We start from the raw sequence: 11,568 nt of genomic DNA, 5'->3' as shown, positions 1-11,568 counted from the left end.
AAAAAGGGGGCTAAAATTCAACCCCCCTTCTCTTAGCCACCAAAACCATCAATAAATTTTACAGATTTTCTAACATTCTTTGTAGAAATTTTATGTAATTTATTTTTTTTACTATAAATGTAAATTCTTAATTTTTTTTTTGGTGACTATGTAAATTCTTAATTTATTATCATAGAATGGAGACAATGTGATAAAAATATAAAACCAATAAAATCGAAATCAAGTCAAGGAAAATTAATTAAATTGAACCAAAATCAAATCAAACTTAATTATATCTTATGAAATCAAGCTAAACTAGATAGGGTGCATATAAAAAATGTAAACTGCAGAGATGGTTCCTTTGGCATTCAATGTTTCGCTTGACCATGGAGAGATCCCTTAACTGTTTGAGCCCAAAAGAAACCAAAGAGAAGGAAAGATAATTACGTTTTTAAGAAGTTGAAATATATAATCCATAACTACAACTCAAGAAGAACTAGAAAGAGGAACAATTATTAGCAGATGCGATATAATATGAGCAAATTAAAGTTCCTTAATAATCCCATAAATTAATGCAACCATGATAAAAATACATCATATGTTCTTCACAAAAAGAGCACATGCACTTGCATTAAGCATCAATGTTTTTTTTTATGTTTCTATTGTGGAACTCTAGATTCTAGAACTAGAACACATATCTGCATCATCAATATCATTCTATCTTTGTGCACATAGCATCACTCATTCTTCTTGTTCTGTTTCAGCATTTGCTCAACCTGTCCACTATATGGATGAACATGATAAGCATACTGCTGAAGAACAGAAAAGATAACCATTTCTATACAAACCAAAATGTTCTGCATCGCTTCCTCGACATGCTCCACGTCTAACTTCAAATGACGAGGCTTGAGTACGCCCATTCCTCCTAAGATGTCAAGCAACATTCCCTGCATGCATTTTCCCAGACAGTGTTCATTATTTGAGAAGGATAGGCTGAAAGTCAGAAAGTGTAGGACAAGGAAAATAATTCGAGAGCACATGGGTGATGCAAGATATTTAAGGCAGTACAAAGTTATGAACTCTTGAAAAGGAAGACCTTGCCATCATAAGACAAATTAAGAAGGATGTAAATTTGAATATACAAAACATCTTCAGAACAATTAATTAGGAAAGTTAATTTGAAGCATAACTTAAGGGAAGTTACTTCTAAAGAAAATCACAATATATAGATCAGAAAACTGTTGCAGTTGAGTTTTGCTAGGCATAACCACATAAATAGCAGACATCAACAGGTTGAAGACTTGAAGATTAACAAGTCATATGATTCACCGAAATACTCAATTTGATTTAGATGCTGTGTAATCATTACTCACAGAAAATCCCAATATCATGCAGAATAGTTTTATTTCTTCAGTAGCACCACTAGTTTGTTGTACTAGTCTGCTTTCGGCGGTATTGAACAAAGCTTATCGGATGATGATAAAAGAGAACAAATTACCTGCCAAAAGCAGAAGAAAACAATTCCTTTGATGCATAAGAACTTTGCTAGTGGTTTGTGTGGTTCCAATTCTTTTGCAAACACATGGTAAAAGACCACCAGAGAATACAAGGCCAAGGAAACAGAAATGTTGAGAATGATGGTGAATCCCCAGCTCAACCAATTTGGATACAGCCCAACTGCTTGTAACAAAATCATCAGCACGGAACACACTGGTCGGATCACAACAAACTGCCATGTCCAGTACTTTAGAAGCTTTAGCGTATGGTGGTTCAGTCGAACAGTATGAGGCTGCACAACATCAATTCACACTATCATGAAAACCTTGACATCAAAACAACATACACTCCTTGTTCCTTTTTATCTGTCACTAACTAATGACTATTTGGTACACAGTTAGATCTAAAAGAACATCAATGAAATCAAAACCTAACATGTGATGTAAATAGAGTGAACTAATTAAGACATAAATTGAATGAAATGTAAGGTAGTACCTGGAAAAGTGTCATGGGAAAAGAGTGGTGAATTTCCCTGCCTTTGATCTCATCAGGCACAATGTTTCTGCTGATGGATATGTTCAAGTAACTGTACATCAAAGAGAGGAACTTGGCAATGACAAGAGCTTCATAGCATTCCTTGATGGACTCCAAGAAAGTGAAGAACTCCTTGCTTCCCCTAATATCCAAGAGTCCCACAAAGGAGACAACAGCATAGATAGGAGCCATGAGGATGATGATGATAATAGCCTTTTGCTCCTTTGGATTCTTCCAATAGAAGAGATGCTGTGACAGTAACTGCGTCGTGAAATGCATTGAAAGCATAACACAGAATCCAGATCCCATCATAGTGATCTGTGCAGGATTCAAATTTCTGAAATCCATCGCTACTCACGAAATCCTAGAACCTGATAGACACGGACAGAGTCATACACTCATGGACATGTTTCTTTGGAAACAACCTAGTTTATGTCGAAATCCGGCATGACAAGAACTAGAAAGCAAAATATGATTGAAACATGGGAAGAAGTGAAAGAAGGAAGCATACCTTAGTTGGATTGAAGTTGAAGCTGAAGAATGATCGAACTGGTTTGTAACTTTGACTGACCTCAAAGGCTCCCCAGTCCAACAACTACTTCTCTCTTGGCCAAATGTTGCTGTGCTTCGTGGTGTAAAGATTGGTCACACGTGAACCAATAAGATCTTGCCACTTCACCCAGCCTGCTTCACGAATCTCAAGGCCAAACACGTTGAATTCACCGTTCTAACTTCGCGTGCTTTGCGTGGAATGGAATGGCCCAATGGATTTTATTTGTTTATTTATTTATTTCACTAATTTTATACATACAGAGATATTAATATCAAAATCTTGAATAATTTAGGTAATTGGTACTTCAAAGTTCAAATGTATTTTTTTTTTCTTGTCATGTAATAAAAGTTGTGTTGATGTGTTCAACGTTGCTGTTACGGTGGGTAACCGGAGATTAATAAAATGGATGGCGTTGGTTGGCCCAAATGTGTGAAGGAGGAGGTTTCCGAATGAATCTGCAACTTTGGGAGGCTCCGTCCGACTTGCTTGTGCCAGGAGAGGGGGTGGTACCTGCAAAGACATTCCGATGCCTAAGTTAGCAAGAGTGTGAGCAAGTCTAGAGAGTATTGGGCTTAGAGATACCTGAGGAGAGTCAGTGTATTTATAGTGGTGAGCCAATAACCACCGTTGGAGTAGTGCCATATTTTTAGGATGTTAACCGTCCCATTATCTTGGGGAGGTTAAGATATGGCTCGATGAAGTGGTTAGAGAGATTTTAGGGACAGTTACTCATTTGAATGAGTGTTTATCCGCCAACTACTCTCGTTCCCGACTTCTTTGGAACAGGTCGTGGTGAGTACCGACTTCATAGGATGAAGATTGGTACTAGTGAGGCCCAACCCTTTAGGTCTTTTGCTTGATCCTGGGCCCTTATTATTGGGCCAGGGTATGAACAGTGCCCCTACTCGAGCCCAATTTTTTCAAGATTTGGGTTCGAGTATTCAGCTCGGGGTCGTAGTCGACTTGTTGGAGGACCGACGTGATTTTCTGAAACCGACGTGACTTTTCCGTGTCTTTTTGGTTCTGACAGTTACGTCTAATCAAGCGTCGTGTCCGTTAGGGATGTGCGTAGATTTTGGTAACGGTGCATTCTCATTAATGACTGCCCCGCTTTTACCATTATGCCCCTTAGCATGTTTATAAATACTTTCCCTCTCTTTCATTTTTTTGTTTCTGCAATTTTTCAAATTTCTTCTTTCTTTGTTCGTGCTTCGTTCTTGCGTTTGGAGACCTCTGCTTCTTCCAACCTTCGCTTTTGGATAAAGGTTAGTGTTTTCTTTTTTCATGACATGCTTTGTGTTTGCATGCTTTCATTTTCTTTGGAGAGGGAGAAGTAATGTTGTAGGCTTCTGTTAAGTTTCGTATCCCCTTAGGGACTCTCGTTTTTTATTCTTTTTCCTTTTTCCTTTGTAGGTTTTCATCGTATTTTTAGAAAAATGTCTTCTGTAGAAGCTCTTTCTCAATGGGTTGATGTCACAGTCCTAGGGGAGGAACCCTTGGTCGATGCTGAGTTTATTACTCATCTTCGTACTCACCACAGGATTTGTGCTTCTGAGGATGACGAGCCAAAGTATGAGTTGGTAGTCCCGGGTCCAGAAGACCGGGTTTGTTTTGGGAGGGCCAATGAGGCGGCCTCTCATTTTTCTTTATGTATGATTCTGAAAATTTATCAATTTATTAGTCACGCTTTGGACTTTCCGACCTCTTTGAGGATTTTCTTTTCTTTTCCACATGACTAAGCCCTTTAGTGGGCTAAACAACAGCAATGGGTGTCTTTCCGAGCCATAAGGTCGGAGAATTTTCACCCTTTTTGACGAATCCTTCCACGACTTCAAAAATTATTTTTTCAAAGTGCAAGCTGTAGAGGGTCACCACCCCTTTTTCCTGGATGAGAATTCTTCCCCTCGCTTTCCCCTCTATTGGTCGGAGGCCTCCCCTTGTGAGAAGTACGGTCTGAACGACCTGGACGAGGTGGAGGCAGCCATTGTGGGGTTTTTCCGAGAAGTGTGGGGGAGGGCCCCATACTTGGATACTAGGAAATTCCTCCAGGCGTCGCCGACCTTTGTTCGGTCGCAACTAGGTAGTATATACATTTCTTATTTTCAATTTGTATCTGTCGACTTGAGTTTTGCCGACTTGTAATTTTTGCTAATTGTTTCTTTTGCAAACATGGCAAGGAAGAATGCTCAGGAATCTTACCAGAGAGTTCAGGAGGCTAAAGCAAGTCCCGGGCCAGGGCTGGTGGTGCCAGGGTATCTCTCCTCCTCCTCCTCCTCAAAATGTGGGACTCCCTCTCAGCCATTGTGATTTCTTCTTCATCCTTATCGCCGCTCCCCTCCGCCCGACTTCTTTCTGAGCCAGGAAGCGCAAGACTTTAGAGTCTGGCTCTTCTTTTGATGGGGGGTTAAGGCGGATGCTCTTGCATTCGTCTGAAAGAACATATCCTCATATAAGTATGGATGATTTCTGTTCGAAACCACCTCACCACTCTGGCTGAGGAAAGTTTTAGGGCGGCGGGTGTTTATGGCAAGCTTTTGGATATTTTTGAGAAGACTCCTCTCAGCTCTTTGGGGTTAACCTCGAAGGTTGAGGAGCTGGAGGGGAGGCTTCTTTCTTATCAGGAGCATGAGAGGGAGTTGAAGGAGGAGGTCGCCAAGCTGAGGGCGGAAAGAGATAGCCTTCGGGAGAAGGAGAGTAAGTTGCGGGCCCAATGCAATATGGAGGCGAGTTTGAGGAAGACAGCACAGGAGAGTTATCAGAGTTTATTTCAAGATCTTGTGTCTGTGAAGAAGGATTTGCTGAACTCTCGAAATGCGTATGCCGAGTTGGAGGACTCTATCGCTGATGGTGCCGAGGAGTCTTGGAGGATCTTCCTGCAGCAAGTCAGAGTTATTGCTCCCGACTTGGATCTTTCTCCTTTACATCCTGACAAAGTTGTTATTGATGGTGCCATTGTGGATCCTCCTGCCCCCGTAATCGTTTCTGAGTCAGAATTGAAGACTCGGGGGCAGAGGATTATTGAGTCCCCTCCTCGTTCTAAAGACGCTCCGAGTTCTTCTGTTGTTCCTCCGGCTTCCTTTTCATCTCCCGTGGTTGCCTCTCTTCCCGGTCCTGATGGCGCTCTTCCTGACTCTGGTGGTGGTGATCCGTCTACTCCTCTGCAAAAATAACTTTTTTTATGGCTATATGGGGGCTCGGCCTGTGAGTCCCCCCTTTTTTAAACTCTTTATACGTTGTTGGTCGGTTGAACAATTTCTTTTGACCTTTTAAGGCCGTAAACAAAAATATTTTATAAGTACCCTTTTTTAACAAGGGTTAACTTAGCAAAATAAATGCCCTTTTTTGGATAAGGGTTTAAGTTACCTTTATGCGTGTATGTTTTTTTTTTTTATTTTCCGAAGTCCCCTTGATCTTTTCTTGAAAACCTTTCCCTTTGGCTTGTTTGTTTTTCTGAGCCTTTTGTTTAAGGACTTTTGGGACAGCCTTTTAACTTTTTCCTAGGTTTTTCAATCTCTTTTTATTATCCCTTATACTCAACTTTGCTTTAGTGAGTTTTTATGACTTAGGTTATTTTTGCGATGCGTTTTTCTTCTACTCGGTCCTTCACTCCGATTTACGGGTCGAAGTATTTCCGAGCTTTTCTACTCGGGTTCTCATTTCGACTTATGAGTCGGATTGTTCCCAAGTTTTTTACGATCAACTTATATAACCTCTTTACACCAACTTGTACCTCGTCGTTTTATCCTGACGACCATCTAGGTCGGTTCATGGGATTTTCACGTTTTGTCGAGCTTAAGTCGGCGCATTTCGTAGAAAGACTTAGAAAATAAAAAGGATTTTATAAGAGATATTGTAGATGAAAAAGATCTTTATTAATTGGGGAGGTACCTTCTTGCTACTAAGGGTTTTAATAGCCTATTTTCCCTTAGCCTCTACTATGATGCCTCGTTAAAGACCCTTCTCCAGAAAAAACCCTTTAATTTTGGGAAAAAATCATGAAGTTGGGAAAAGAGTACATCAGGGAGTAGAGTTCGCTTTTAACTGTAGTACCTTTTCATATTACAAGCATGCCACGACCTTGGGAACTCAGTGCCGTTCAGGTCGGTTACTTTATAATAACCTTTTCCTAAACTTCATTGACTTTGTATGGTCCCTTCCAATTTGCGGCGACTTTCCTTCTCCTGATTTGTTGACTCCAATGTCGTTTCTGATTAAGACCAAGTCATCCGGGGCAAATGTTCTTCGAATGACTTTTTTGTTGTACCTTGTAGTCATCCTTTGTTTCAATGCTGCTTCTCTTATCTGGGCATCTTCTCGGACTTCGGGGAGCAAGTCGAGCTCCTCTTTGTGCCCCCGTATGTTTCCGATCTCGTCATGGAGAATTACCCTTGGGCTTTGCTCATTGGTTTCTATTGGTATCATTGCTTCCACGCCATAGACTAGTCGGAAGGGCGTTTCTCCAGTGGCGGATTGGGGCGTTGTCCTGTAAGCCCATAGCACTTGAGGGAGCTCTTCAGCCCAAGCTCCTTTTGCTTCTTGCAATCTCTCCTTTAGCCCTGCCAGTATGACTTTGTTGGCTGCCTCGGCTTGCCCATTGGCTTGTGCTCCACCGAGGTGAACTGATGTTTGATTTTCATACTGGCTACTAAGCTTCTGAAGGTAGCATCGGTGAATTGGGTTCCGTTATCTGTAGTAATGGAATAAGGTATCCCATATCTTGTGATGATATTTTTGTAGAGGAACCTCCGACTTCTTTGGGCGGTGATGGTGGCCAATGGTTCTGCTTCTATCCACTTTATGAAGTAATCAATTCCCACGATCAAGTATTTGACTTGTCCTGGCGCTTGGGGAAAAGGACCTAACAAATCCATTCCCCATTTTGCAAAGGGCCATGGAGAAGTGATACTGATGAGCTCTTCTGGTGGAGCTACGTGGAAATTTGCATGCATTTGACATGGTTGACACTTTTTCACAAATTCTGTGGCATCTTTCTGCAAGGTCAGCCAGTAGAATCCGGCTCGGATTATTTTCCTGGCTAGTGACCTTGCTCCGAGATGGTTTCCGCAGATCCCACTATGTACTTCCTCCAATACCTCGGCAGTTCTTGAGGTCGGTACACACTTTAATAGTGGTGTTGATATCCCCCTTCTATAGAGAATATTTCTCACCAAAGTGTAGTGTTGTGCTTCCCTTCGGATCTTTTTAGCTTCTTTCTCCTCTTTAGGGAGGATGTCGAATTTCATGTATTCGACTAAGGGGTTCATCCATCCGAGGTTTAAACCGACTACCTCAAGTACTTCTTGTTTGTCTTCTATTTTTACTACTGAGGGTTCCTGGAGGGTTTCTTGGATCAGGCTTCTGTTGTTCCCTCCTGGTTTGGTACTTGCTAACTTGGATAGGGTGTCCGCTCTGCTGTTTAGATCCCGAGTTATGTGTTTGACCTCGGTTTCTGCAAAGCGCCCAAAGTGCTCCAAAGTTTTCTCCAAGTACCTCTTCATATTTGGGTCCTTTGCCTGATACTCTCCACTTATCTGGGAGGTCACCACTTGTGAGTCGCTGTATATCATCACCTTTGTAGCACCGACTTCTTCTGCCAGCTTTAATCCAGCGATCAAGGCTTCATATTCTGCCTGATTATTTGAAGCTGGAAATTCAAATTTTAAGGAAACCTCTATCTGGGTTCCTCTTTCATCTACCAATATTATACCTGCACCGCTTCCTGTTTTGTTGGAGGATCCGTCTACATAGAGTTCCCATGTAGTTGGTTTTTCCTCCTGATCCCCTGCGTATTCTGCAACGAAGTCGGCGAGGCATTGGGCTTTGATCGCGGTCCGAGTTTCATATCTTAAGTCGAACTCGGAGAGCTCTATTGCCCATTGGACCATTCTCCCTACAACATCCGTCTTTTGGAGGATTTGCTTCATGGGTTGGTTCGTACGGACTCTTATTGTATGAGCCTGAAAGTAAGGTCGTAGCCTTCGTGAGGCTATTACTAAGGAGTAGGCAAACTTCTCTAGTTTGTGGTATTTTAGTTCAGGGCCTTGTAGAACTTTACTGATGAAGTAAACTGGATATTGTCCGACCTCGTCTTCTCTTATCAAGGCTGATGAGACAGCCTTGTCCGCTACAGATAAGTACAGGACGAGGTCTTTTCCAGATACTGGTCGGGTTAGAATAGGAGGTTGGCTTAAAAACTTTTTGAACTCCTGGAACGCCTCCTCGCATTCAGGAGTCCATTCGAACTGGCATCCCTTTCTTAATAAGGAGAATAGTGGAAGGGATTTCAGTGCCGATCCTGCCAAAAATCTGGAGAGGGCTGCAAGTCGGCCATTCAGCTGCTGGACTTCTCTCAAACAAGTCGGACTTTTCATTTCTAGGATGGCTCTACACTTATCGGGATTGGCTTCGATCCCTCTTTGTGTTAGCATAAATCCTAGAAACTTCCCTGCCTCTACCGCGAAGGCGCACTTTGTGGGATTTAGTCTCATCCCGTGCAGCCTTATGGTGTCAAAGACTTGCGAGAGGTCTGACAAGAGGTCGACTTCTTTCTTGGTCTTTACCAGCATGTCGTCGACGTATACTTCCATTAGACTCCCCAGGTGAGGGGAAAATACTTTATTCATCAACCTTTGATATGTGGTTCCTGCATTCTTCAATCCGAATGGCATGACCACGTAGCAGAAATTAGCTCTGGGTGTGATGAATGATGTTTTCTCCTGGTCGGGCTCATACATCGGGATTTGATTATATCCCGAGTAGGCGTCCATAAATGATAAGTATTGGTACTCCGAGCTGGAGTCCACTAGGGTATCAATACTTGGTAGGGGATAAGGGTCCTTGGGACATGCCTTATTTAAGTCGGTATAGTCGACACACATTCTCCATTTGCCCTTCTGTTTTTTGACTAGCACTACATTGGCTAGCCATGTTGGGTACTTGACTTCTCTGATGAAGCCAGCTTTCAGGAGTGCCTGTACTTGTTCTTCTACTATTAGGGCTCGTTCTGGGCCGAGCTTGCGTCTTCTTTGCTGTACAGGTCGGGATCCCGGATAAACCGAGAGTTTGTGGGACATGAGCTCGGGGTCTATCCCAGGCATGTCTGAGGCCTTCCAGGCAAAGAGGTCGGAGTTATCTCTTAGGAGCTTAGTCAATCCTTGTTTTAGGGTTTCCCCTAGGTTGGCTCCTATATGAGTATTTTTCCCTTCCTCTTTACCGACCTGTATCTCCTCGGTTTTTCCTCCCGGTTGTGGTCGCAGCTCTTCTCTGGCCCTTGCGCCACCGAGCTCTATCGTGTGAACTTCTCTGCCCTTTCCTCTCAGATTTAGGCTTTCATTGTAGCATTTCCTTGCCAACTTTTGATCTCCCCTTACCGTTGCTATTCCCGTTGAGGTCGGGAATTTCATGCAGAGGTGGGGAGTGGATACCACTGCTCCGAGTCGATTAAGGGTAGCTCTGCCGATTAAAGCATTATATGCTGACCCCACATCAATGACTATGAAGTCTATATTCAGAGTCTTTGATTTTTTCCCTTTTCCAAAAGTGGTGTGAAGGGGCAAAAATCTTAGTGGTTTTATTGGCGTGTCCCCTAATCCGTATAGGGTGTCAGGGTAGGCTCTTAATTCTTTCTCATCTAACCCTAGTTTGTCAAAAGCGGGCTTAAAAAGAATATCCGCCGAGCTTCCTTGGTCTACTAGGGTTCTGTGGAGATGGGCATTTGCTATGATCATAGTTATTACTACTGGATCATCGTGTCCAGGGATTATTCCTTACCCATCTTCTTTTGTAAACGAAATGGTAGGGAGGTCGGATGACTCTTCCCCGACCTGGTAGACTCTTTTGAGATGTCTTTTGCGAGAGGATTTGGTAAGTCCCCCTCCCACGAACCCTCCTGAGATCATATGGATATGTCTCTCTGGTGTCTACGGTGGTGGGTCTCTTCTATCCATATCGTCTCGCTTTCTCTTTCCATGACCGTCCGACCTTTCTATGAGATATCTATCAAGCCGACCTTCTCTAGCCAGCTTTTCTATCACATTTTTAAGGTCGTAACAGTCGTTTGTGGAGTGACCATATATTTTATGGTACTCGCAGTAATCGTTGCGGCTTCCCCCTTTTTTATTTTTAATGGGTCTAGGGGGTGACAGTCTTTCAGTATTACAAATCTCTCTGTATACATCCACTATAGAGACTTTCAGGGGAGTATAAGAGTGATATTTTCTTGGCCTCTCGAGACCGAGTTCTTCCTTTTTCTTGGTTTCCCTTTTCCTCTCTTTTGTTGAGGGAGGGGGCCCAGGTCGCCAACTCAGGTCTCTTAATTTGGCGTTTTCCTCCATGTTGATGTACTTTTCAGCTCTTTCCTGTACATCACTTAAAGAAACGGGGTGTCTTTTAGATATGGACTGCGAGAAGGGACTTTCTCTGAGTCCATTGACTAACCCCATTATGACTGCCTCTGTGGGCAGGTCTTGAATCTCCAAACATGCTTTGTTGAACCTTTCCATATAGGCTCGTAAAGATTCTCCGACCTCCTGTTTTATTCCCAGGAGGCTCGGTGCATGTTTCACTTTGTCCTTCTGGATCGAGAATCTCATCAAAAACTTCCTTGAGAGGTCTTCAAAGCTAGTAACTGACCTCGGGGGAGGCTATCGAACCACTTTATCGCTGCTTTCGATAGAGTGGTCGGGAAGGCTTTGCATCGCGTAGCGTCGGAAGCATCGGCTAGGTACATCCGACTTTTGAAGTTGCTCAGGTGATGCTTTGGATCCGTGGTTCCGTCATAGAGGTCCATATCTGGGCTTTTGAAGTTCCTCGGAACTTTTGCTCTCATTATGTCCTCGCTGAAAGGATCCTCCCCACCTAAGGGAGGCTCTTCTTGTTCGTCACGGGAGTTGCGACCTTTGAGGGAGGATTCTAACTTTAAGAGTTTTCTTTCTAACTCTTTTCGTCGTTCCATCTCCTCTTTCAGGCTCTTTTCAGTTTCCTTTTGTCGCTCCCGCTCTTGTTCT

The 11,568-nt window shown here is 42.9% G+C and overlaps 1 protein-coding gene across 1 annotated transcript; it reads right to left on the bottom strand.

The window, feature by feature from the left end:
* Window positions 1–422: 422 nt before the first annotated feature.
* Window positions 423–2,757, bottom strand: LOC130955460 (uncharacterized). Its single transcript, XM_057882308.1, has 4 exons — window positions 2,522–2,757; window positions 1,972–2,381; window positions 1,478–1,768; window positions 423–926 (listed from the first exon to the last, which is right to left on the bottom strand). Exons 2-4 carry the CDS (start codon window positions 2,356–2,358, stop codon window positions 717–719), a joined length of 888 nt encoding a protein of 295 aa, XP_057738291.1. The 5' UTR covers window positions 2,359–2,381; window positions 2,522–2,757; the 3' UTR covers window positions 423–716.
* Between the last annotated feature and the right edge of the window lie 8,811 nt (window positions 2,758–11,568).

Source organism: Arachis stenosperma, chromosome 10 (assembly GCF_014773155.1).
Source record: "Arachis stenosperma cultivar V10309 chromosome 10, arast.V10309.gnm1.PFL2, whole genome shotgun sequence".
Classification (NCBI taxonomy): Eukaryota; Viridiplantae; Streptophyta; class Magnoliopsida; order Fabales; family Fabaceae; genus Arachis; species Arachis stenosperma.
The sequence above is the reverse complement of the archived record's forward strand: the minus strand, read 5'-3'. Positions and strand labels throughout refer to the sequence as shown.

Excerpts from the sequence above, each read along its gene's own strand:
- LOC130955460 (XM_057882308.1), bottom strand. The coding sequence starts at position 2,358 with ATGGATTTCAGAAATTTGAATCCTGCACAGATCACTATGATGGGATCT. Across the intron at positions 1,769-1,971 it reads TTCCCATGACACTTTTCCAG|CCTCATACTGTTCGACTGAA; the intron begins GTACTACCTTAC and ends GATGTTGTGCAG. Across the intron at positions 927-1,477 it reads TTTTCTTCTGCTTTTGGCAG|GGAATGTTGCTTGACATCTT; the intron begins GTAATTTGTTCT and ends AAATGCATGCAG.